Source organism: Chrysochloris asiatica, unplaced genomic scaffold, assembly GCF_000296735.1.
Source record: "Chrysochloris asiatica unplaced genomic scaffold, ChrAsi1.0 scaffold00257, whole genome shotgun sequence".
Taxonomy (NCBI): Eukaryota; Metazoa; Chordata; class Mammalia; order Afrosoricida; family Chrysochloridae; genus Chrysochloris; species Chrysochloris asiatica.
This window is the reverse complement of record NW_006408775.1, coordinates 3,687,800-3,709,654: the sequence shown is the minus strand read 5'-3', so window position 1 is coordinate 3,709,654 and position 21,855 is coordinate 3,687,800. Positions and strand designations below refer to the sequence as shown.

At 44.9% G+C, this 21,855-nt stretch overlaps 2 protein-coding genes across 2 annotated transcripts in view; both read left to right on the top strand.

The window, feature by feature from the left end:
• MEFV (Mediterranean fever) overlaps window positions 1–1,791 on the top strand; it is a 14,635-nt gene extending 12,844 nt beyond the window's left edge. Inside the window, exons 6-9 of the mRNA XM_006874017.1 lie at window positions 244–359; window positions 515–547; window positions 1,043–1,075; window positions 1,238–1,791. Coding sequence (XP_006874079.1) covers window positions 244–359; window positions 515–547; window positions 1,043–1,075; window positions 1,238–1,791 — 736 coding nt within the window. The remainder of the gene's footprint in view (window positions 1–243; window positions 360–514; window positions 548–1,042; window positions 1,076–1,237) is intronic.
• An 11,895-nt stretch (window positions 1,792–13,686) lies between these two features.
• The window catches only part of ZNF200 (zinc finger protein 200), a 21,110-nt gene continuing 12,941 nt past the window's right edge, over window positions 13,687–21,855 (top strand). The window contains exons 1-3 of the mRNA XM_006874016.1: window positions 13,687–13,933; window positions 15,055–15,146; window positions 15,506–15,629. Coding sequence (XP_006874078.1) covers window positions 13,687–13,933; window positions 15,055–15,146; window positions 15,506–15,629 — 463 coding nt within the window. The remainder of the gene's footprint in view (window positions 13,934–15,054; window positions 15,147–15,505; window positions 15,630–21,855) is intronic.

Below are 21,855 nucleotides of genomic sequence, written 5' to 3'. Positions count from 1 at the left end.
GAGAGAGAGAGAGAGAGAGAGAGAGAGAGAGAGAGAGAGAGAGAGAGAGAGAGAGGAGGTCTCAGAAAAGCAGTTCTCTGACATTGTTGGAGTCTTCTGAGAGCTTTGTAAAACTCCATGCTCAGGCCGCACTGCACCCCTGAAAGCAATGTGTAGAACGTGGAGGCCTGAGATTCCAAGCTCATGAGGACGCAGTCGCCCCTACATTCCAGGTGTCCCTGGCCAACAGTCTCTTGTTTCCAGGGCCAAGACAGTGACTGTCCCGGAGCCATGGGCCACCCCTTCAGAGGTGAAAGAGAAGATCCACCTCTTCTCCCATAAGTCCGAGTTTGTGGAGAAGAGCATGAAGCGTTTCTCAGGTAGGTGGCTGGGGCAGATGGAAGGCACTGCTCTCCTTTTCCCTGAGGCTCATGAAGTCCAGAGCCCCCTCGTCTTGTCTGCCTTCTTCAGCTGCTCCCTGATCATGTCTAGCCAGTGTTCTAACCTGGGCTTCTCTGTTCTCCTCTCCGTTTAGAAAGTCTGCGCTCGGAAATGGAAGCGTTCATTGGTGAGCATGGGATCATAGGGGTGCTGACTAGGGATTGGTGCCGTAGTCCCTTCTGCTGTTCATTTCTGGGCTGGGCTTAGAAGAGAGAGAAACACCGGGAGCCTGGGGACAAGCCTTTGTGCCTGACTCGTCTCACTGGGCTAACTCATGGGAGCAGCACTATGGGAGGCCTGAGAGCGGTGGACTTAACAGCCTCCTGGCCACTGGACTCCTTGTCTTTCCTTGTAGAGATCATGGTAGAATGGTTGCTGTTGCTAAGGACTGCATAGTCCATTTGTGACTATGAGGGACCCCATGTGACAGAGCACAACTTCCCCCACAGGCTCCTTTGTCTGGAATCTTTAGAGGGGCTTATTACCAGGTCTTTCTCCTGTGGAGCCTCTGGGTGGATTCAAACCGCCCCCCTTTGGTTTAGCAGCCAGGCCCCACAGAGTAGCTTTAACCTTCTGGATGAGAATCTCATGCTATTTTCCCCCATCTCCTTTTTCTCTGTAGCTCCAGAGTTAATAGCTGCTCAGACCCATGCAGGTAAGTGCCCAGGTCCAGGAGAGTGGCCTTGGCCTCTTGGGTCCCTGTGTTCTCTTTCACTGGGTTCCAGATGAATGGTCACTTTCGTGTTTTCTGGAAGTGGGAAGAAGCCTTGGGGATGCTGTCCATGGACCCTTGGCTGAGTACTGACTCTCTCCGCAGTTGATGTGATTCTGGACGCAAACACTGCCCATTCCAACCTCATCATCTCTGACGATCTGAAGAGTGTGAGACTTGGGAGCAAGTGTAACCAGTTGCCCCAAGGCTTGGAAAGGTTTGATAGTTGCATCCTGGCCCTGGGCTCTCCGGCCTTCGTCTCTGGCCGCCAGTACTGGGAGGTGGAGGTGGGAGACAAGACAGGCTGGGTCCTGGGAGTGTGCACAGCATCGTCGAGCAGGAAGGGGACTGTGGATCTGTCACCCAAGAATGGCTACTGGGTGGTGATGATGCTAATGTGCAATGAGTACCAGGCCTCCACATCCCCGCCGACCCGCCTGTGGATTAAGGAGCCACCGCGGCGGGTGGGCATCTTCCTGGACCACGAGGCTGGAGGCATTTCCTTTTACAACGTGACAGCCAAGTCCCATATCTACACGTTCAACTGCTGCTCATCTTTAGAGCCTCTGCAACCTGTCTTCAGCCCCAGTGCGAATGCTGGGGGGAAGAACATGGGTCCTTTGACCATCCGTCCAGTGTGTGTTCAGGGACCCCACTGATGCCCAACAGGTTGTAACTCGTCCAGCACCCAGTCTTGTAGTTCCCATTCATGTACTCAACAGTCATTGCTGGACACCTACTGGGTGCCACAAGTGCTGGTGTGGTGCTGTGGGTTAATGCGCTAGACTGCAAAGTTGGTTTGAGCCACAAGGCCGGCGGTTCAAGCTCACCAGCCGCTCCTTGGAAACCTATACGGGGTTGGAACCGACTCGACAGCACTTAACAACAACTGGGTGCCAAGTGCTGTGGGCATTATAATGAGTAAGAAACCAGTCTCTGTGCCCAGGGAACTCAGAATAGTAGCAGGGGTAACCTAGTTGCACAAATATTGTCAAACCCTAATGGTGTAGAGTGGACTTCAGAGAGTGCATACCTATTGCGGAATAAGTACTTGTATGACTCAGCACCTTCCACTGGCCTCGGTTTCCCTGTGGATAAGTCCCCTGTTCTCTTCTGCCCTTCAAGAGGTCGTAGGAGTCCTGGAGAAAACCCAAGCAGATTGGGTTGTTGACGAAGATTTTTTTTTGTACCTGGATGAATAAACTGATTCTTACATTGACTGAGCCTCATGAATAAACCCTTGAGCACGTTTGGTCAGAAGTGATTATTGTCATCGCTGTGGGAGGGATCCCATTTCCCTGAGATGGGGCTGCGTGTAACACTGGAAAAACATTCACTCATATTCCAAGGGTTGGATTATTCTGTCCTAGTCTTTATCAAAGGAGCCCTGGTGGTGCAGCGGGTGAAGTGCTGGGCTGCTAACCCTTTGGCAGTTGGAACCCACCCGCTGCTCCAAGGGAGAAAGGTGAGGCAGTCTGCTCTCTAAAGCTTACTAGCCTCGGACACTCTTACTGAGCAGTTCTGCTTTGTGCTCCAGGGTCACTGAGGGTCAGAACCCACTTGATGGCAGTTGAGTCTGGTTTTGGATTTGGTCTGAGGATAATCTGAGGGACCAAGGAATGGTGAGTGTTGTATTTCATGTTTGTCCCCATGTTCATCCTCCATTTAAATAGTAAAGTTAACTCATGGAAGCAGCAGTCAAGAAATCAAACGACGTATTGCATTAGGCAAATCTGCTGCACGAGACCTTTTAAAGTGTTGAAGAGCAAAGACGTCAGCTTAAGGACTAAGGTGCGCCTGACTCATGCCATGGTATTTTCAATAACCTCATATGCATGTGAAAGTTCGACAGTGAATAAGAAAGACAGTAGAAGAATTGATACTTTTGAGTTACAGTGTTGGAGGAGAATATGGAAAGTGCCATGGACTGCCAAAAGAATCAACAGATCTGTGTTGGAAGAAGTGCAGCCAGAGTGCTCCTTGGAGGCCAGGATGGCTAAACTTCATCTCTCATACCTCAGACATACTGTCAGGAGGGACCAGTCGCTGGAGAAGGATATCATGTTTGGTAAGGTGGAGGGTCAGAGAAAAAGAGGAAGATCCCCAGCAAGATGGATTGTCAAAGTGGCAGCATCAGTGGGCTCAAACATGGCAACAATTGTGAGGTTGGTCCAGGATCGGGCAGTGTTTCATTCTGTTGTGCACAGGATCGCTATGAATCGGTACCAAGTCGATGGCACCTAACAACAACAAATGTAAACAGTAAGGAGTTTTGGTAGCAGTGGTTGAGTTGGGCTGCAAACCTCAAGGTCAGGAGTTCGAAACTACCAGCTGTTCCGTGGGAGAAAAATGAGGCTTTCTGCTCCCGCATACATTTACAGCCTTGGAAACCCTTTGCGGTGTTGTTATGAGTTGGACCCAACTCAATGGCACACAACAACATTAACAGTAGGTGTTGTAACAACACACACACACACAACAAACAGTCAAATGAAGATTAAACTCCAGACTCCTCCTAGCCCCACCTCCTTTCTCCATCTTTACTATTTGTGTCTAGATTAGACTCAAGTTCTCCATGGTTTCATCAGCATGTGTTTGCTTTCGTATGGGGAGCATTAGTCTACTGGGGGAATCCACATGTTGGCAAAGTTTACGCACCCTATTTTTTTTTTACCACAGTTTTGTGTATTTTTAATATGTCCCTCCACACGTCCATTTTTTCTCCTTGTACATCACTACTAAAATCATTCCTGAATGTGAACCATTTAATAACACTTGATACAGTTTGCCATACCATCTGACCATCCTTTTGAAAACATTAAAAATTGTTTCACGTCCACAGAGCTGTTTGTCATTTAAAATTTGCCCCCAATTTACACAGGACTGGAATGGGACTTTAGCTCTGTTTTAGTTCATTACCTGTTAGTGAGGCAGCTCGTGAATTTTTCTGTGTGGATTTTGGCTCTTTGCTGTATCTTATGGAAATGTACTTGCTATGTGGAATCTAGCTAGACATGAGTTATAGTATGTCTTTATAAATATTTCAATAGTAAACATTTATATCTGTCAGGTGAAAATTTCCTTTTGTGTTTTTGTTTTGAGATATAAATCTCATGCAATACAATCCACTATTTTAACACGTAGAATCCAGTGGTTTTAACATTTTACACAAGGTGTGTAACCATTACCACCATTTCGACTCACAGTGACCCTGTATAGGTTTTCTGAGGAGCGGCTGGTGAGTTTGAACTGCTGTACCTAAGTACAGAATATTTTCATCACCCCACAAAGAAACTCCGTGGAGAATTCAGTAACTTTTGGTGTATTCATAAGATGTGCAACCATCACCAGTATCTAATCACCCCACAAAGAAACCCTACACCTATTGTACTCATTCCCCATTTGCTCCTGGTAACTAACAACCTATTTGCTCTCTGGATTTGCCTATTCTGAATGTTCCAAATAAACGGAGTCGTAAAATACGTGCTATTTTGTGACTGGCTTTTTTCACTTAGCCTGCTGGTTTTCAAGGCCCATCCATGGAGTTTCCAAGTGCCACTGAGTTGGTTCTGACCCTGTATAGTGTTTCCAAGGAGTGGTTGGTCAGTTTGAACTGCTGGCCTTGTGTTTAACTGCCCAGTGCTTATGCTATAGTGACACACCAGGACATCCAAGGAGTGTTGTTGTTGTTGTGAAGTGCTGTTGAGTGGATTCCGACCCATAGCGACCTTGTATAGGGTTTCCAAGGAGCAGCTGGTGAGCTTGAACCATGGACCTTGCAGTTTAAATGGCTTTGTAGTCTGGCGCATAACCCACAGCGCCACACCAGGAAGTGACATCAAATTGGTTCTGACTCATAGCGACCCTATTTAGGGTTTCCAAGGAGTGGCTGGTGAACTTGCTGTTCAAACTGACCTTGCAGTCCAGTGCTTATCCTAAGCACCACACCAGGACTCCTTCATGAAGTAGCATTTTTTACTTCTAGATAATTAAATATTAATTCTTGATTCACCCTTCAAATATATGGGTTTTCTAAATTACAAAAGTAGCATATATTCACTAGTTGGAAACATAAGAGATTTATAAAACATAAAAAGTGAAAATCCCTCCTAATCTGTCTACTTAGAGACAGCCACCGCCTGTTTTATATGCTTTCTTCCAGTTGAAAACAACAAAAAACAACTCGTATTTTATTTTAAAAAATTGTATTATACATACCGCTTTTGTAACTTGTCTTTTCACTTCATTTCTCTCGTTTTAAGTCATTTCATTGGATCCCATTGCATGTGCACACTATAAGTTGTAGAACCAGTTTTTTGAAATTTCAAGCAAAGTCATACCACCTCTGTAGCTTTATTTAAAGTAAATTCTGAGACAGAAAATGTGTTTTTAAAGTTTATGGGTATTTTACTTCTAAAAAATAAATTATTGCATTAATTTGCTTTTATAGCATAGAATATTTTTATGATTCTTATTATAAGTTGCATCTCTCTAATTATATATAAACAATTACTTTCTTTTCATGTGATAGGCTTTTTGTAGATCTAGATGTTGTTGTTAAGTGCCATCGAGTCGGTTCCGACCCATAGCGACCCTGTACAGGGTTTCCGAGGGTGTAAATCTTTAGGGGAGTAGAAAGCCTCATCTTTCTCCGGCGGAGCGGCTGGTAGTTTCGAACCGCTGACCTTAAGGTTCGCAGCCCGATTCGTAACCACTACGCTACCAGAGTCTGTTTATACCCTTAGATTAAGATCTAATATTATTTTAGATCCATTTATGCCATTTCTATTTTATTGATTAGTTAAAAACAATTTTTTTGCGTGTGTGAATTGAGTGATAGTTTACATGGGAGAACGTCGGTTTTACACTCATTGTGTCATTGCAATGATTAATTGATCAGTTTTTAAAAACAGGGTGCCATCAAGTTTTTTTTGAAGCTGTATAACTGTACTTATACTTTATGATTTGTTATTTTTTCGTTAAAACACTGAAACTTGCTTAGTAAATGAAGTGACCCAATCCATAGCTGTCTAGTTTCTCTTCTGTCCTTGTCCATTTCTCCTATGAGTAAGCCTTTGACCATTCTGGTGTGTATCCCTCCACACAAACCTCTGCAGTGGGTTCTGTTTGTTAAAACATTTGTATCATGTGCTATGTACACAAGGAGTCCTGATGTGGCACTGAGGGTTAATGCGCTGGACTGCAAGGTCAGTTTGAACCGCAAGCTCAGCCGTTCAAGCTTACCAGCTGCTTCTCAGGAACCCTATACGGGGTTGCTATGCGTTGGGACCGACTCAATGGCACACAACGACAACATGTATATTACTCTGACCTTGCTTTTTTCCACTCAATATTTTGTGGCCGTCTCTCCAGATCTGTATTTAATTCTAATCCATTCATTCTGATAGCTGTGAATATGGATTCAGGTATAAGTTTTCAAATTAATCATTTCTTGATGAACATTCCTTTTTCCAGTTGTTATCACTACAAAGTATTCTATTCTACAAGAAAACTGTTCTTAGTCATTACAGACAGTTCAAGACTAGACTGCCAGGGGCTCATCGTGCAGAACTGTATCAGGCACTCTTCCGCTGCTCTCCCGAAGTTCTTTTCTGAAGTAGATTTCCAGCTCTTTCTTCCTAGTCTATACATTCCATTGAAACCTGTTCACCATGGGTGACCCTACTGGTATTTGAAATACTGTTGCTATAGCTCCCAGCAACATACAAACTTCCCACAGTACAACAAACTGACAGACAAGTGGCAGACTAAGGTACACCTGTCCCAGACGATGGTATTTTCAATCATTTCGACTCCACAGGATAAGCACTAGACTGTGAACTGAGGTTGGCGGGTCAAGCCCACCAACTGCTCCGCAGGAGAAAGATGAGGCTTTCTGCTCTTGCAAAGATTTAAAGCCTTGGAAACCTTATACAGGGTCGCTATGAGGTGGAACTGACTGGATGACACTTAACATCACCAACATATACACGTGAAAGCTAGACAATGAATAAGAAGAATTTATCCATTTGGATTATGGTGTTGGTGAAGCATATTGAGTATAGTCTGCAATCCCAGAAGAATGAGCAATCAGAACTCATGTTCTTCACAAGCCAGGATGATAAGATTCTCTCACGCCCTCTCTTCATTCTCTAGCGCTGCTATAACAGAAGTACCACGGGTAGCTGACTTGATCAAACAACAATTTATTGTCTCACAATTTACTGTTTTTAAGTACCATAGAGTTTGTGCAGACTCACTGTGACCCTGAGTAGGGTTTCCAAGGAGTGACTGGTGGGTTTGAACTGCAGACCTCGCAGTTAGCAGTCCAGTGCTAATCCGAAAGCACCATAGCAGGACTAGAAGTCTGAATTTAGAGCGCTGGCTCTGGACAAAGGTCCTTGTCTCCTTTCAGCATCTATAGGCCTAGAATTCCTGGGAGATAGCCATGTGTTTTGGCATCCTGCATCTAGGAGCTTCACAGGTTCAAGGATGCAGTGTAAATCTTTGTGGAGTAAAGATCTCTTGTAAAATAGAAGGTGTTGCAGGCCATAACCCAGGGAAACTCCCCTTATGTCAGATCCAGGTTAGGATAAGATGAAGGTGGTATACTTCACCCTTATATGCAGATGATACAACCCTGCTTGCTGGAAGTGAACAGGGCTTGTTGATGAAGATCAGAGACCACAGTATTTGGTATGGGTTGTATTTCAATATAAAGAAGACAAAAATCCTCACCACTGGGCCAATAACAACATCATGACAAATAGAGAAAAGATTGACGTTGTCAAAGACTTCATTTTGACTAGCTCCAGTATCAACGCTCATGGAAGCAGCAGTCAAGAAATCAAATGACATATCACATGAGGCAAATCTGCTGCATTCGACCTCTTTAAAGTGTTCAAGAGCTAAGACGTCATTTTGATGACTAAGGCGTGCCCGTTCCTCGCCACAGTATTTTCAATAACCTCATATGCATGCAAGAATTGGACAGTGAATAAGGAAGACTGTAGGATTGATGCAATTGAGTTATTTGGAGAAAGACTGAAAGTACCACGGACTGCCAAAAGAACAAACCACTCTGTGTTGGAAGAAGTGCAGCCAGAGTGCTCCTTGGAAGCCAGGATGGCCAGACTTCATCTCTCATACTTCAGACATACTGTCAAGAGGGATCAGTCCCCGGAGAAGGATATCATGTCTGGTTAAGTAGAGGGTTGGACAAAAAGAGGAAGACCCCAACGCAATGGATTGGCACAGTGGCAGCGGCAATAGGCTCAAGTGTAGGTACGGTTGTGAGGCTGGCATAGGACTGGGCAGGGTTTCGTTCTGCTGTGCCTGGGCTCACTAGGAGTGCCTTGGTGGAGTGGTGGATGATGAGCTGGGTAACTAACTGTGCAGTCAGGAGTTAGAATGTATCAGTCTCTCAGCAGGCGAAAGATGAGACGTTCTGCTCCCGTCAAGATTTACATCCTCGGAAACCCTACACAGGCACACCACCCCACCACCTTTAATCCTTTTACTAGTTTACCACAGCAAGGAGCTCTGGTAGTGTAGTGGTTACAAGGTGGCTTGCTAATCTCACAATCAGCAGTTTACACTACCAGCAGCACCACATGAGAAAGATGAGGCTTTCCGCTCCTGTAAAGATTTACCATCTCGGCAACCCTATACAGGGTCGCTGAGTCTGAACCAAGTCCACGGCACAATACCACCACCACCACCACCGCAATTTACCATATCAGGTCACATCAAGGAGGATCATCACATAACTGCCACAATTGGTCACTGTAGTACTATCACACCAGAAAATCCTGGTCCAGCCAAGCTGATACAGATTTTGTAGAAACACAATTCAATCCATGGCACTTTGGATGTTCTCAGGAGGGAGCAGTCCATGGAGAAGGGTCTCATGCTAGGGCAAAGACTCAGTAACAAAGAGGAACTGACACCGTGACCGCAACAATGGGTTCAAACACATCAGTGATTGTTGAGGATGCACAGGACCTGGAGTCCATCCGGCTGTTCTCAAGGTTGCTATGAGTGGGAATTGGCTTGACAGCACCAAACAACAACAGATTCCCAGGTGAGAGTGTGAGATCAAAGTACACATGTACTTTGAATACACGTCACACTTGGGCAACAATGAGCGTGCGTATTTTCTCACCTTCATTGCTTGACAGATTAAAAAAAAAAGACATTCCTTTTTAATGTGGCAATCTTGACTAACAGTGTGGTTACACACCTTTTCACATTTTTGTTGTTATGTGCCGTGGAGTCGGTTTTGACTCATAGCGACCCTCTACAGGGTTTCCGAGGCTGTAAATCTTTATGGGAGCAGAAAGCCTCATCTTTCTCCCACAGAAGAGCTGGTAGTTTCGAACTGCTGACCATGAGATTAGCAGCCCGCTAATCACTTCGCTACCAGAGCTCCTTTTTCACATTTGAATGACTATCTAATTTGCCTAGTCTGTAGAATGGCTGTTTATTAGCTGATAGGAACTCTTTACATAGGGAATATTGAATTATCTGTTTTATGTTTTAAAATTATTTTCTAGTCTATTATTTGTTTGACTTTGTTCAAACTGTTAAAATTTTTTTAATGTATTCACATGGTTTAGATTTTATTTTAAGGTATCTCAATTTCCTGTGTTGCCTCAATGTTAAACTTAATGTTTTCCGTTTCTTAATTTCCTTTTTACATGTAGTATAAGGAAAATAGCCTTTTTGTCACCTAGAATAGAGAATTTTTGCTAGTGCCATCTACTTGGTACTAAATTGAAATGTTATTCTTTCATATATTCTTGTTGTCCAGCGCTGTTGAGTCAGTTTCGACTCATAGAGACTCTGTATAGGGTTTACAAGGAACAGCTGGTGGTTTTCAATCACCAACCTTGCAGTTAGCAGTCCAATGCTTATTCTACAGCGTCACACCAAGGCTCAATATAGGTTCACATTTAATTAGGTCAATTTTGTACTTGTCATTTTTGCTATTGATCAGTTTGTGTACTTTTTAGTTAATGTGCCAGACTGCAAAGCTGTTTGAACTGCAAGGTTGGAGGTTTAAGCTCACCAGTTGCTCCTCGGAAACCCTATACAGGGTCGCTATGTGTTGGAATTGACTTGACGGCACTTAACAACAACAACAATAGGAATCTACATCTCAATATAAAGAAAACAAAAATCCTCACCACTGGACCAATAAATAACATCATGATAAATACACTCATGGAAGCAGTAATCAAGAAATGAAAAACGTATTGCATTGGGCAAATCTGCTATATAAGACATCTTTAAAGCGTTCAAGAACAAAGATGTCAGTTTGAGGACTAAAGTGAACCTGAACCAAGCCATGTTATTTTTAATAATCTCATAGGCATATGAAAGTTGTACAATAAATAAGGAAGAGCTCAGAAGAATTGATACATTTGAGTTAGGTGTTAGAAGAGAATATTAAAGCTACTAAGGAGCTCTGGTAGTGTAGTAGTTACGAATTGGGCTGCGAACCAAAAGGTCAGCAGATCAAAATTACCAGCTGTTCACGGGAGAAAGATGAGGCCTTCTGCTCCCGTAGACTTACAGCCTCAGAAACCCTGTACAGGGTTGCTGTGAATCAGAACCAACTCCACGGCACATAACAACAACAACAACCTGGACTGCTAGAAGAACAAACAAATCTGTGTTGGAAGAAGTACAACCAGAATGTACCTTGGGAGTCAAGATGGCCAGACTTCATCTCTCATACTTAGGACATAGTATCAGGAGAGACCAGTTCCTGGTGATGGATATCATGCTTCATAAAGTGGAGGGAGAGCGAAAAAGAGGAAGACCCCCCACTGAGTTAGATTGGCACAGTGGCAGCAGCAATGGGCTCAAGTATAGCAGCAATTGTGAGGGTGGCACAGGACTGGGCAGTGCTTCGTTCTGATGTCCGTAGGGTCACTATGGGTCAGAACTGATTCGATGCCACCTAACATCAACATAGGAATCTTGGTGGCATAACAGTTACGTTCTTGGCTGCTAACTAAAAAGTTATGTGATTCGAACCCAACCAGTGGCTTTGTGGGAGAAGGACCTACAGATGCTGCTGTCAGGTAGGTTCAGACTGATACTGACCCCGTGTAGGGTTTCTGAGGAGCGGCTGGTGCGCACACCTTGACGTTCAAACCGACCTAGCGGTCCAGTGCATTATCCTGTAGCGCCACATCAGGACTCAGAGATATGCTCCCATAAGGATTACAGGCAAGAAACCTCACGAGACAGTTCTTCTGTTACACGCGATCGCTGAGTTGGAATTAACTGACAACACCTGACTACAAGTCCAATCCATGGAGTCCCCAGTGGTGCAAACTGTCAATGTGCCTCCTAACCAAAAAGTTGAGTCTACCCAGAAGTGCGTAAGAAGGCCTGGGCGTCTACTTCCTAACAATCAGCCAGAGCAGAACCCTATGGAGCAGAGTTTTACTCTGACATACAGAGCCGCACTCTACATGCCGCTGTCATGTTTGGTTTTTAGTTCAAACTGTTTTGGCAAAATGTTTTTAGCAAACTTTGATGTCACGATTTTTCAAAAATTTCTCCATGAGTTTAGATACTAGTCCATAAAATAACTGACCGTTACATTTGTTTGCTACTGTAGGGGTTAAGTAAAGGCGTTCGTTTTTACTTTTGTCCTGCATGCTTGAGGCTGGCGTTGCATGATGGATAAGAAAGTTCCCGATCTCAGGGTTTTCCAACCATCAACAATGCTTCCCTGATGAAGAAAGCTTGTTTGGGAATACCCCAGAAGGAAATACGCTCTTATGTCTCAGTTGTTGTTGTTAAGTGCTGTCGAGTCGATTCCGACCCATAGCGACCCTGCATAGGGTTTCCGAGAAGCTAGTGAGCTTGAACCTCCGACCTTACAGTTCAAACGGCTTTGCAGTCTGACGCCACACCAGGACATCTCAGTAGGAGAATGAAATTGGCAACGGATGAGGAGAACAGAAAGATGAGTAGGCTCTTTTAGAAGAGAAGGCCAGGCCAGACAGCAGAGTAGAAGCAATCAAGCAGGCCAGGAGAAACGTAGCCGAGCTATGATATACCGGCCGCCCACCCCGGAGACAGCCCAGATCAGGGCGGCGACCTACATCACTTCGTCCTTTCCGCCGCCGAGGTCTTTGACTCACCCCGGATGTGGAGGCGGAAATTGCGGAAGCCTTGCGCAGATCTTCCGGTCCCAGTGATGGCCCGCTTCCGGTCCAGCCTCGGTTCTGCCCCGCCCCAACTGCAGCGCCTGGAGGTCTCCTATTGGCTGTGAATAGCCACACTACATTTCCCAGCAGACCGAGAGGGAATTTATCCGCTCCTGGAGTGGTGCCAGCCCGTCATGGAGGACTGGAGCCAGCCTCCTGCTTTCTGTCTACTATGGAAAGTCACAGAGAGGGTGGCTACCGCTCGCCAGGTCACCCCACGGCCTTGCTAGCTCCCTCTGCTGGCCTCAAACCGCGGTTTCTCAAACGCTGATGTCTCGCTCCGAGCGGGGAGACCAGGCTTCCGCACCGGAAACGCGGTACCGGGCGTGACGTCACAGCAGTGAGGCGTCCGATTTCCCAGAAGACACCGGGTCCTCCTCGTCCCGCTCAACTGACGGCGGCGCGCACCAATAGTTTCCTGTGAGGACACGCCGAAGGGCGAGGGTAGGGCTGAACCTCTCGTGCCTAGTTTCCTGGTCTCTCCCCGGCCTGGGTTTCTTGGCTGTCCCCCAAGGAGCGCCCAGCGGCTACAGAGGTTCCGAGAGGTGAGGGGGCTCTGTGAGAGCGGTAGCCAGGGAGAGAGGACCTTTGGAGTCCATTGCAAGGGGAGACAGGCCGGATAGGGAGCCGTGTCTGTGTCCCAAGCGATGTCAATATTGAGTTTTGTGATAAAGGTGCTCATTGTCGTTGGGTTCCTAGTATGACACCCCCTGCCGCTCCCAGCTGTTTTTTGACGGCTCTGAGGCGTCACCAAGCAGGGTGTGAGCACTTTAGGCGACCTTCGTGTTTGCTCCCTTGGAGAGTCGTCAACCGGGCAGGGCACGCCTGGGAGCGGAGACCCCAGGGGCACCATGTGACTAGATTCCGTGGCCAACCCGCCTTCTAAGCAGGTGCTTTTGTAGATTTTCTGTGTTCTAGTCATTGCATTTTCTAGAGACAACAACTGCTCTTCTCGGTGCTGTGTGCACTTCCGATTTCCCAGGAAGGTGGCCCTTAGCCGGCTGCCTGCTTTCCCTTCAGTTAGGCACCTTCTGGCTTCCGTTATCAGAATCGCTTTTAAGAGCATTTTGTTCTGAGAACTTAGATTCCAGTTACGGTTTCCCTCCCCCCGATCCCGCCTCTGATGGAGCTGTTGAGTGGTCTCACTATGCAAGTCACCTAATGCGGTGTTGTCATGCCGTGCCACGCCTGGTGGCTAACCCATGGTTTCCCTGGTGGCTAACCCATGGTTTCTCTTGTCTGCAGATTGATTGTCTGGCACATTTACTTCAGTAAGAAGTGGTTCTTGAAGCCTTGTAGAAACAAGTGTGGTTACAAAGCGCAATGGCTGCAAAAGTGGTCCCCATGCCCTCAAATTCAAAGCAGTCATTTGTACTGAGAGTTCCTCCAGATTCCAAACTGGGCCAAGACCTGCTTCGAGATGCCACGAGTGGGCCCAAAACCATCCACCAACTGGTGCTGGAACACTTCCTCTCGTTCTTGCCCAAGTCATCTGGGGTGCAGCCCAGTCAGAGAGCCAAGGAGACCTTGGTCATTATGAAGAATGTGAACGCAAGCCTTCCCAGTAGAGGTGAGAAGCAGTGTTGTTTCTCTGGACTCCAAGGGGCAGTACTGGGGACTGAGGTAGGATGGCAGGTATTGAACAAGGAGTTAATTCTATTACAGCGTCATGTTGGGGAGAGAAAGCATGTGCTTAAGTTGGAGCCGACAGTGGTGTACTGGTTATGGAAAACCACACTACAATCAGGTGAGGCCTGGTGGCACTGTAGGAAAGGCTCTGGACTGCTAACTGCAAGGTTGGTGGTTCAAACTCATCAGCTACTCCTTGGAAACCCTGTACAGGGTCACTGAGTCCGAACCAATTTGACGACACTTAACGGTAACAACAGTATGTGCTGGAAGTACTGGTGTGGCACCATAAGATAAGCACTGGACTGCTAACCTCAAGGGCAATGGTTCAAACCCACCAGAACTCCATGGGAGAAAATTAAGACTGTGTGCTCCTAAATAGAGATGCACAGTCTTGGAAACCCTAGTAGGGCCGCTGTGAGTTAGAATCAAGTCAGTGGCAGGAGTTTTGACTATCTTTAAGTGTTACCCATTTTATTCAAACATTCTGGTATCAAATCTTTTTAGGGTAAAGAATACTGTGAATTACCACATTTACTCCATTTTATGGGAATTTCAGACATGCCTGTTGCGGGTATCTTCAGATTTTTCCACCTCTAGCCTCTTAAGGATCCCTGATACAGTGGGTTAAGTGTGGGACTGCTAAACACAAGGTCAGTGGTTCAGCTCTACCAGCTGATCTTCAGGAGAGAGATGAGACTCTGTAAACTTTTCTGCCTTCAGCACCCTTACGGAGTAAGTTTTGCTCCGCCCTCTAGATCGCTGTGAGTTGGAATTGACTTGATGGCATAAGGCTTGGTTTATTAGTTTGGGAAGCTCCCCTTTAAGAGCACCTTTGTGGGAAAATTTGAAAGGTGACTCAAAGAGTCATTCTTTTCATATTACGGAAACCCCATGTGGGTTCGAGAACTTGGGGTTTATGACTTGACCTCTGGACATGGGAATAGACGGGGGCCTCTGTTGCATGCAGAGGAATGAGGACAGTCAGGCTACAGGGTATGGGTACAGTCACTGTATTAGAGCCACTGATTTTCCACTAACTACCACTTCCTTTTTCCCCAGTGCAACCTTGTACGTTACTGAAGCTCTTGCCCAGAGAAGGAGGCCAGCGTAAACAGGACACAGCATTGCTGTGTGTGAAAGCTGAGCCGGAGGTAGGCTCGCTCGCCCCATTTCCTGTCTGAGTGTGCCACTTGTATCTGTTCTTGCTGCCTGATGACGCAGCCAGCCTGTAGTGCACATTTGCGGAGTCAGGAAGGAGAATGGGCCTGTTCGCCACAGCTGCCTTGGCCGTTTTCTTCTGCTCCCCCAACCTCTATGGCTCTATTCTGTGTCTGGTGTTGTCCTGTGTGGACGGCGTGTGGATGGAATTTGTACAGCGCTCTCCCTACCCACTCCCCACCCCCCCAGTCTACCTTTTCCCTTCGTTGTTGTGTCCTAGTCTTTTGTAACCATTACGGCTCTCCAGGAACCTTAGTGACTCCGGGGAGTGGGGGCCCTGTTGCTTTTTCAGGAGCTGGTTGTCTTCCAGGATTTGAATGTATTTCACTCCCAAGAAGAATGTGTGAGCCAGGGTCCTTCTCAACAGCCCACCTCAGAGAGTGAAGACTGTGGTGTTGGGGAGATGCTGCTGCTAGGTAAGAAATCACTGCTCTGTGTTCAGATTGTATGCTCCGGGAAATACGTGTCCCTCGCCTTTATCCTTGAGTTTTTGAGGCTCTGCTCATACCTGCTAAGTACATATGTATACGTGTGCACACATGCACATACACACGTTTTACCTCATGTGATGCAGCGTGACCCAGATGTGGGTAGCCATTTTTCCTACATCTGGAGAGAGAGAGGAGAGGAGATGCCTCTTGGTAAGCAGTACTACTAGTTGATGTGATACTGTCTGATATGCTAACTGAAATAGCTAAGCAAATGTACTAACTGATGGCTGGTCTGAGAAGATCTAACATTCAAACAGATGGACAGTGTGGGCATAGTTTCTGAAACCATTTTCTGGATCCAGTGCTATTTTCCAAACAGGTAAATGTTAGTTTTTTCATTGGCTAGGTAACTAACTCTTTTAGTCCTTTCATTTTATGCTCACTAATTTTGAAACCTGCTAGCATACGTGTATATGTATCCTGTTGATGCAAACAATATCCAATACTTACTACACACTTGGCTGTGCTATTTACATGCCCTTGTGTGGCACTGTAGGATAAGTACTGGACTGCTAACCAGAAAGTCAGCAGTTCAAACCTCAGTGCTCTCAGAAACCATTTACAGGGTTGCTATGAGTTTGAACCGACTCGATGACCCTTAACAGCACTAACGACAATAAACACTAGTGTAAATATTTTACATGCAGTTATTATCTCATGTCATTCTCATAGTGCTGTGGGCTTTAGGAATTATTACTATTCTACAGAGCAGGCAACTGAAGCAGAGAGAGGTTAAGAAATTTGCTAAAGGTCATGTAGCAAAAAATAGTGACCAGGGACCTCAGAGCTCTCAGACTTAGCCCATAGCTACTCTGCCTCCTTGCTACAGTTCTATTTATTATTATTTTTTCTATTACCTTCTGTGAGTGAATTTCTTGAATGGCTGGTGACTGGGTCTGTCTTCGTCATTTAACGCTGTGATGGCAGGGATACCCCAAGGTCTGGCTTTAGCAAACATATTGGTCCTCTCACAGGTTAGAAGGCTGGAAGGCTGAATTCAGGGCACCAGCTCTAGGGGAAGGTCCTTGCTGCCTTTCCACATCGGTGGAGATCTCCCTGTGTCTTGGTATCAGTCTTCCTGGCTCTAGGAGGTTCTCTGTGCAGGGACCCTGGCTCCAAAGGAGCTAGTCGAAGGCCCCCTCCTCTCCACTTGCTTCTCTCATCTCTTGTAAGATGAAAGGTAATACAGGTGGCACCCCAGGGACACTTCCCTTACATCAGGTCAGGGCTGGGACCTGATTGTTTGATCCTGTCCTTGCGGGGTGATGATATCATTATATAACTGACCGATTATGTCAGTGTATAACTGCCATGGCCTAGACAAATTGACACATATTTTGGGGGACAGGGGTTTTCTCTATTTGTCCTTGTGAATAATGGCTGCCAAGTGTCCCGTCTGATCCATCTGAAACTTCGCTGGCAGCAGCAGCTTTTCTGCCAGCTGCTTAGAGATGCTGCAGTGTTTCCTTAGGGTCGTGCTGCTACTGTACAGGCAGGAACTCTTAACGTTGTATTTGCTGCGTGCCCGATTTGTTTTACTTTCCTATCATTACTGTTTGGCTCCTGAGGCTGAGTGGAGCAGACAACAGGGTTTGAGACTTGTCTGAGGTGACCGTAGTCTGCAATGACTTTTGTACTCTGTATTTTACCATGTAGTTATGAGGTGGGGTACACGCGTGTGGAAGTACTGTTGAGTTGGTGCTGACACGTAGTGGCCTTCTGTACAATGAGTGTGCTCTTGCCTCATGCACCATGCACACAGACAGTGCTATGAGTACATTTGTGCTCATTGTTGCAATGTCTGTGTCAATCCATCTTGCTGAGGGTCTTCCTCTTTGTCACTGACCCTCTGCTTTACCAAGCATGATGTCCTTCCCTAGGGACTGATTCTTCTAGATGACATGTCCAGAGTACGTGGGACAATGTCTCACCATCCTCGCTTGTAAGGAGCTTTCTGCCTGGACTTCCTCCAAGACCGACATAGTTCTTAGAAGGGGTGGGACATAACTGTACTAGATGGTGTTTTCTTTACTTTATAGAATACTGGAAAAGTGGAAAAAGACCAGTTCCGTTGCCTTGGACTTTTCATGAGTCTTGGGGAAAGCTAGCACTGACTTGGGATGACTGGTTAGTGTGTAGGTTGTCCAGTTCCAGGAACGTTTGACCTTGTACCTTTGGGCTTTGAGACCCAGTCCTCACCACCTTTCTTCAAGTACCCTGAAAACTCCTGGTTTAGGCTTAAAAGTCATTCATAAACATTTCTCAAAAGCTGCTTTGATTAATTGTTCAGACTGGTGTGGGTCAAGGGGTTACAAAAATGCATAATGCCCCATTCTTGCCCTTCATGAACTCTCCATCTGTTTGTAAGACAATCCATTTAGATTCACTCTAGCTGTTAAGAACTTTCACATGGTTGAGGATGAGGTTTCAACCTAGGAAGAAGATGGATTTGATTTTATGTGAGATTGAATCTGGGCAAGAAATGAAGTACAGTTGTTTTGGGTACTTGGAAGTGGGGGATTGGAGCTCAGATGTAAGAACGTAGAGATTATGGCGTCGTGGACATACACAGGATAGTTTAAATAATAACATTTTGTCATTTCGAAAAGGGAAAAGTATAAGGGATTGAAACTCATGGGGCAGGGATCAAAGGTGAGCCCTTGACTTGGGAAAACAGAGAATGTGTCTCAGTCCAAGACAGGTCAAGTGAACCACTTGAAAATCAGTAAAATGTAGAACTTAAACCAGTTTTCACTAGGAGTACTATTAAGGTTCTATGCTCTGTGCTGTGGGTAATACAACTTCTCAAGAGTCTTAGAAATTGAAAACATGGTATACAATTAAAAAAAAAAAAAAAGACTCAGTAATTCTAAAAAGTAGAAATAAAATAAAATTCTGAAAAGCTGTAATATCTGCTCTCAGTGCAATAAAGTTAGAAATTAATAATGGGATCAGAAAATAGAAGTTTCTTCCACCTAGAAATGAATGATAACTTCTAAGAATCTCCAGTGATCGTAGCCCTCATGTGGCATGTAGGATAAGCACTGCAAGTTCGGCAGTTCAAACCCACAAGTTTCTCCTCAGAAACTCTATAGGGTTGCTGTGAGTTAGAACTGACTTGATGGCATTTAATAACAAACATCAGCAACAGTCCTAGGAGACATAGAAATGAAAAATTCCTAATATATCAGAATGGACTTCTGGGGTGGCACTATAGGATCAGCACTGGACTGTGAACCACAAGGTCGGCAGTTCAAACCTGCAAGCTTGCTCCTTGGAAAAAGCCCTTTTACAGGGTGCTATGAGTTAGAACCTACTTGATGGCACTTACATCAACAACAGTATATCAGAACATGTGGCATAATGTAAACCAGTGTTCAGAAGGAAACTCATGGCTGGAGTGATGAGTATCAGTGAAAAGTGAAAATCGGTTAAACTTCTGGCTGGAAGTTAAAAAACAAAACAGAATGAGCTAAAGGAAAGTAGAAGGAATAGGTTCGTATAAGATTAGAAAATAGTTAAGAAATAGAATAAGCAGAGAAGCAAATGCAAAACATTTGAAAGTAGTAGTCATTTTACGTAGGGGAAGTGGAAATGGTAAAAACAACAAAAGACCACCAAACAAGTAGCCCTCCTCCTCAAATTGAAAGTACCACTTCAGTTTTATAAGAAAATTCTTCTAAACCTTTAAAAATGGGTAAACTCAAAGGCTATGAAAACTTAGTGTAAGAAAATAGGAAAAATTTCCAGTTTCTTCTTATGAAGTCAGTGTAACAACACATAACAAAAATTGCCATGACCAAGTAAAATTTATCCCAGAAATGGAAAATGACTTAATAGTGGAAAACTATTCATATAGTTAGTCTTATCATGACGAAAAATCCTTCCATCATTTCTGTAGTTAACTGGAAAGGTACTTAACAAAATCCAAAATCCTTTTTCACAAAAATATTGAACAAAATAGGAATTACTGGATAAGTCCCCAGTGGGGTACATATCATCCCTTCAGCCTAAACTCCAGGTTCATCTTTTTTTTTTCGTTTTTTTTGTGAATTGAGTGAAAGTTTACAGGACAGATCATCAGGTTTACATTCAACAAATCATATGTTTTATTTAATTTCAGTGATTGCAATGCTCTCCATAGACCATCAGTTTTCTCACTTCCTCCCTTTCATTCTTGTTTCCATTTCACCTTCTTTCCCACACCTTTTAAATTGTACCCTTTGGTGAATGCTCCCCTTTTGATCTTGAGTGGTTGGCCATGCCTTGGTGTGCATACCTCACTAGCGTTCTTGTCCCTCCTCTCTACATACCTACCACTTGGCTGAAAATTAAGTGAAGAAGGTAAGTTCTGTTCCAGACCTGAAGGGTGACCAGGGGCCTAGTCTTGAGTTCCTCCAGTCTTTTTCTGAATTTTACCACATTCATGAATATATTTGCAGCAAAGATAAACGCCTATATAGAAATAACCTTTGTCAGGCCTTTATATGTTTGAGAGAGCCCCCACTCTTCCTTCATATGGAGTTAGCTGTGTACCCACGTAGCTGGAGTCTGGGTGTGGTGTGTCACTGAAGCACTGAAATGCTAACCACAAGAATGCCAGCTGCAAGGTTGGCAGTTCAGACTCACCAGCAGCTCCTCAGAAACCCTATACAGGGTTGCTATGTGTCGGAAATGATTCGATGGCACTTACCAACAGAAGCAATTCAACAGTGTGATGTTTCCAAGGTTTATCCATGGTGAAGCTTGTATTCTTAAAACTTCATTTCTTTGTCTGCATGAATAATACACACACATATATATGTATCTGTTCATCTGTTTATAGGTACTGGAGTTATTTCTAGTTTGGCTGTTGTGAATAATACTGCATTGAACATTGGTATGCAGCTCTCTGAGTCCCTGCTTTCAGTTCTTTAGGGAATAATTCTTAGGGATGGAATTGCTGGGTTATACGGTTGTCTGCAGGATCCCTAGATAATACGAACTGTTAAGCACTCAACTACTAACCACAAGTTTAGTGGTTCAAACCCATCCAGATGTGCTTCTAAAGAAAGGTCTGACAATCAGCTCTGAAAAGCTTGTCGCTTGGTAAACCCTCTGGGTACAGATCTGCTCTGCCACATGGGGGTGAGGGTCATGGGTCAGAATCTACTTAATGGCAGCTGTCTTTATTTTCTATAGACAACTCAGCTGTTCCGCGAGAGAAAGATGAGACTTTCTGCTCCCGTAAAGATGTACAGCCTCAGAAACCCTGTACAGGGTCGCTATGAGTCGGTACCAACTCCACGGCATCTAAAAACCTAAGCACTTAACACCAACAACAAACGCTTCGCACCGAGGAACTGCTAAAGCGCGCGCGCCTCACTGTTTTACATTTCTGTCAGCAGCGCTCTGGTAGCGTAGTGGTTACGAATCGGGCTGTGAGCCTCAAGGTCAGCAGTTCGAAACTACCAGTGGTTCCACGGGAGAAAGATGAGGCGGTCTGCGCCCGTAAAGATTTACAGCCTCGGAAACCCTGTGTAGGGTCACTATGAGTCGGTACCGACTCCACGGCATCTAAAAACCTAAGCACTTAACACCAACAACAAACGCTTCGCACCGAGGAACTGCTAAAGCGCGCGCGTCTCACTGTTTTACATTTCTGTCAGCAGCGCTCCAGTGCTCTGGTGATTTGTCGGCTCCCTTACCAGCACTTGTTTGTTTTTGCAGCAGGCTAGGACTAAAGGTTGAGTGTAGAGTTAGGACTATGGCTAGGTCTGTAGTTTCGGGTAGTGTTAGGGTTATGGCTAGTACTAGGGTTAGGAGTAGGATTTGGAGTGATTTTAGGGTTATAGTTAGATTTATTTTTATTTACTTACTTTCTTGAAATCTACTTAATTTCCTCTTCATTTGGAAATTCTGTGACTACATTATTTCTTCATTTTCCTTTGTATTTTTGTTTGTTTGAGTGTTTTTGTTGTTGTTGCTCACTGATATCTGTGGTTCCCTGGTTTCAGATTTTTGAGTTTTACTTTGGATACTTCTATTTCTGGGTTGAGTTCTAGGTGATATTGACATGTGTGTTAATCTCAGGGGGTTGTCTGTTGTTGGTTCTCTGTCCAAAGAACTCCTTTCAGTATTTTTTGTAAGGTTGGTCTGGTTTTTTTTTTTT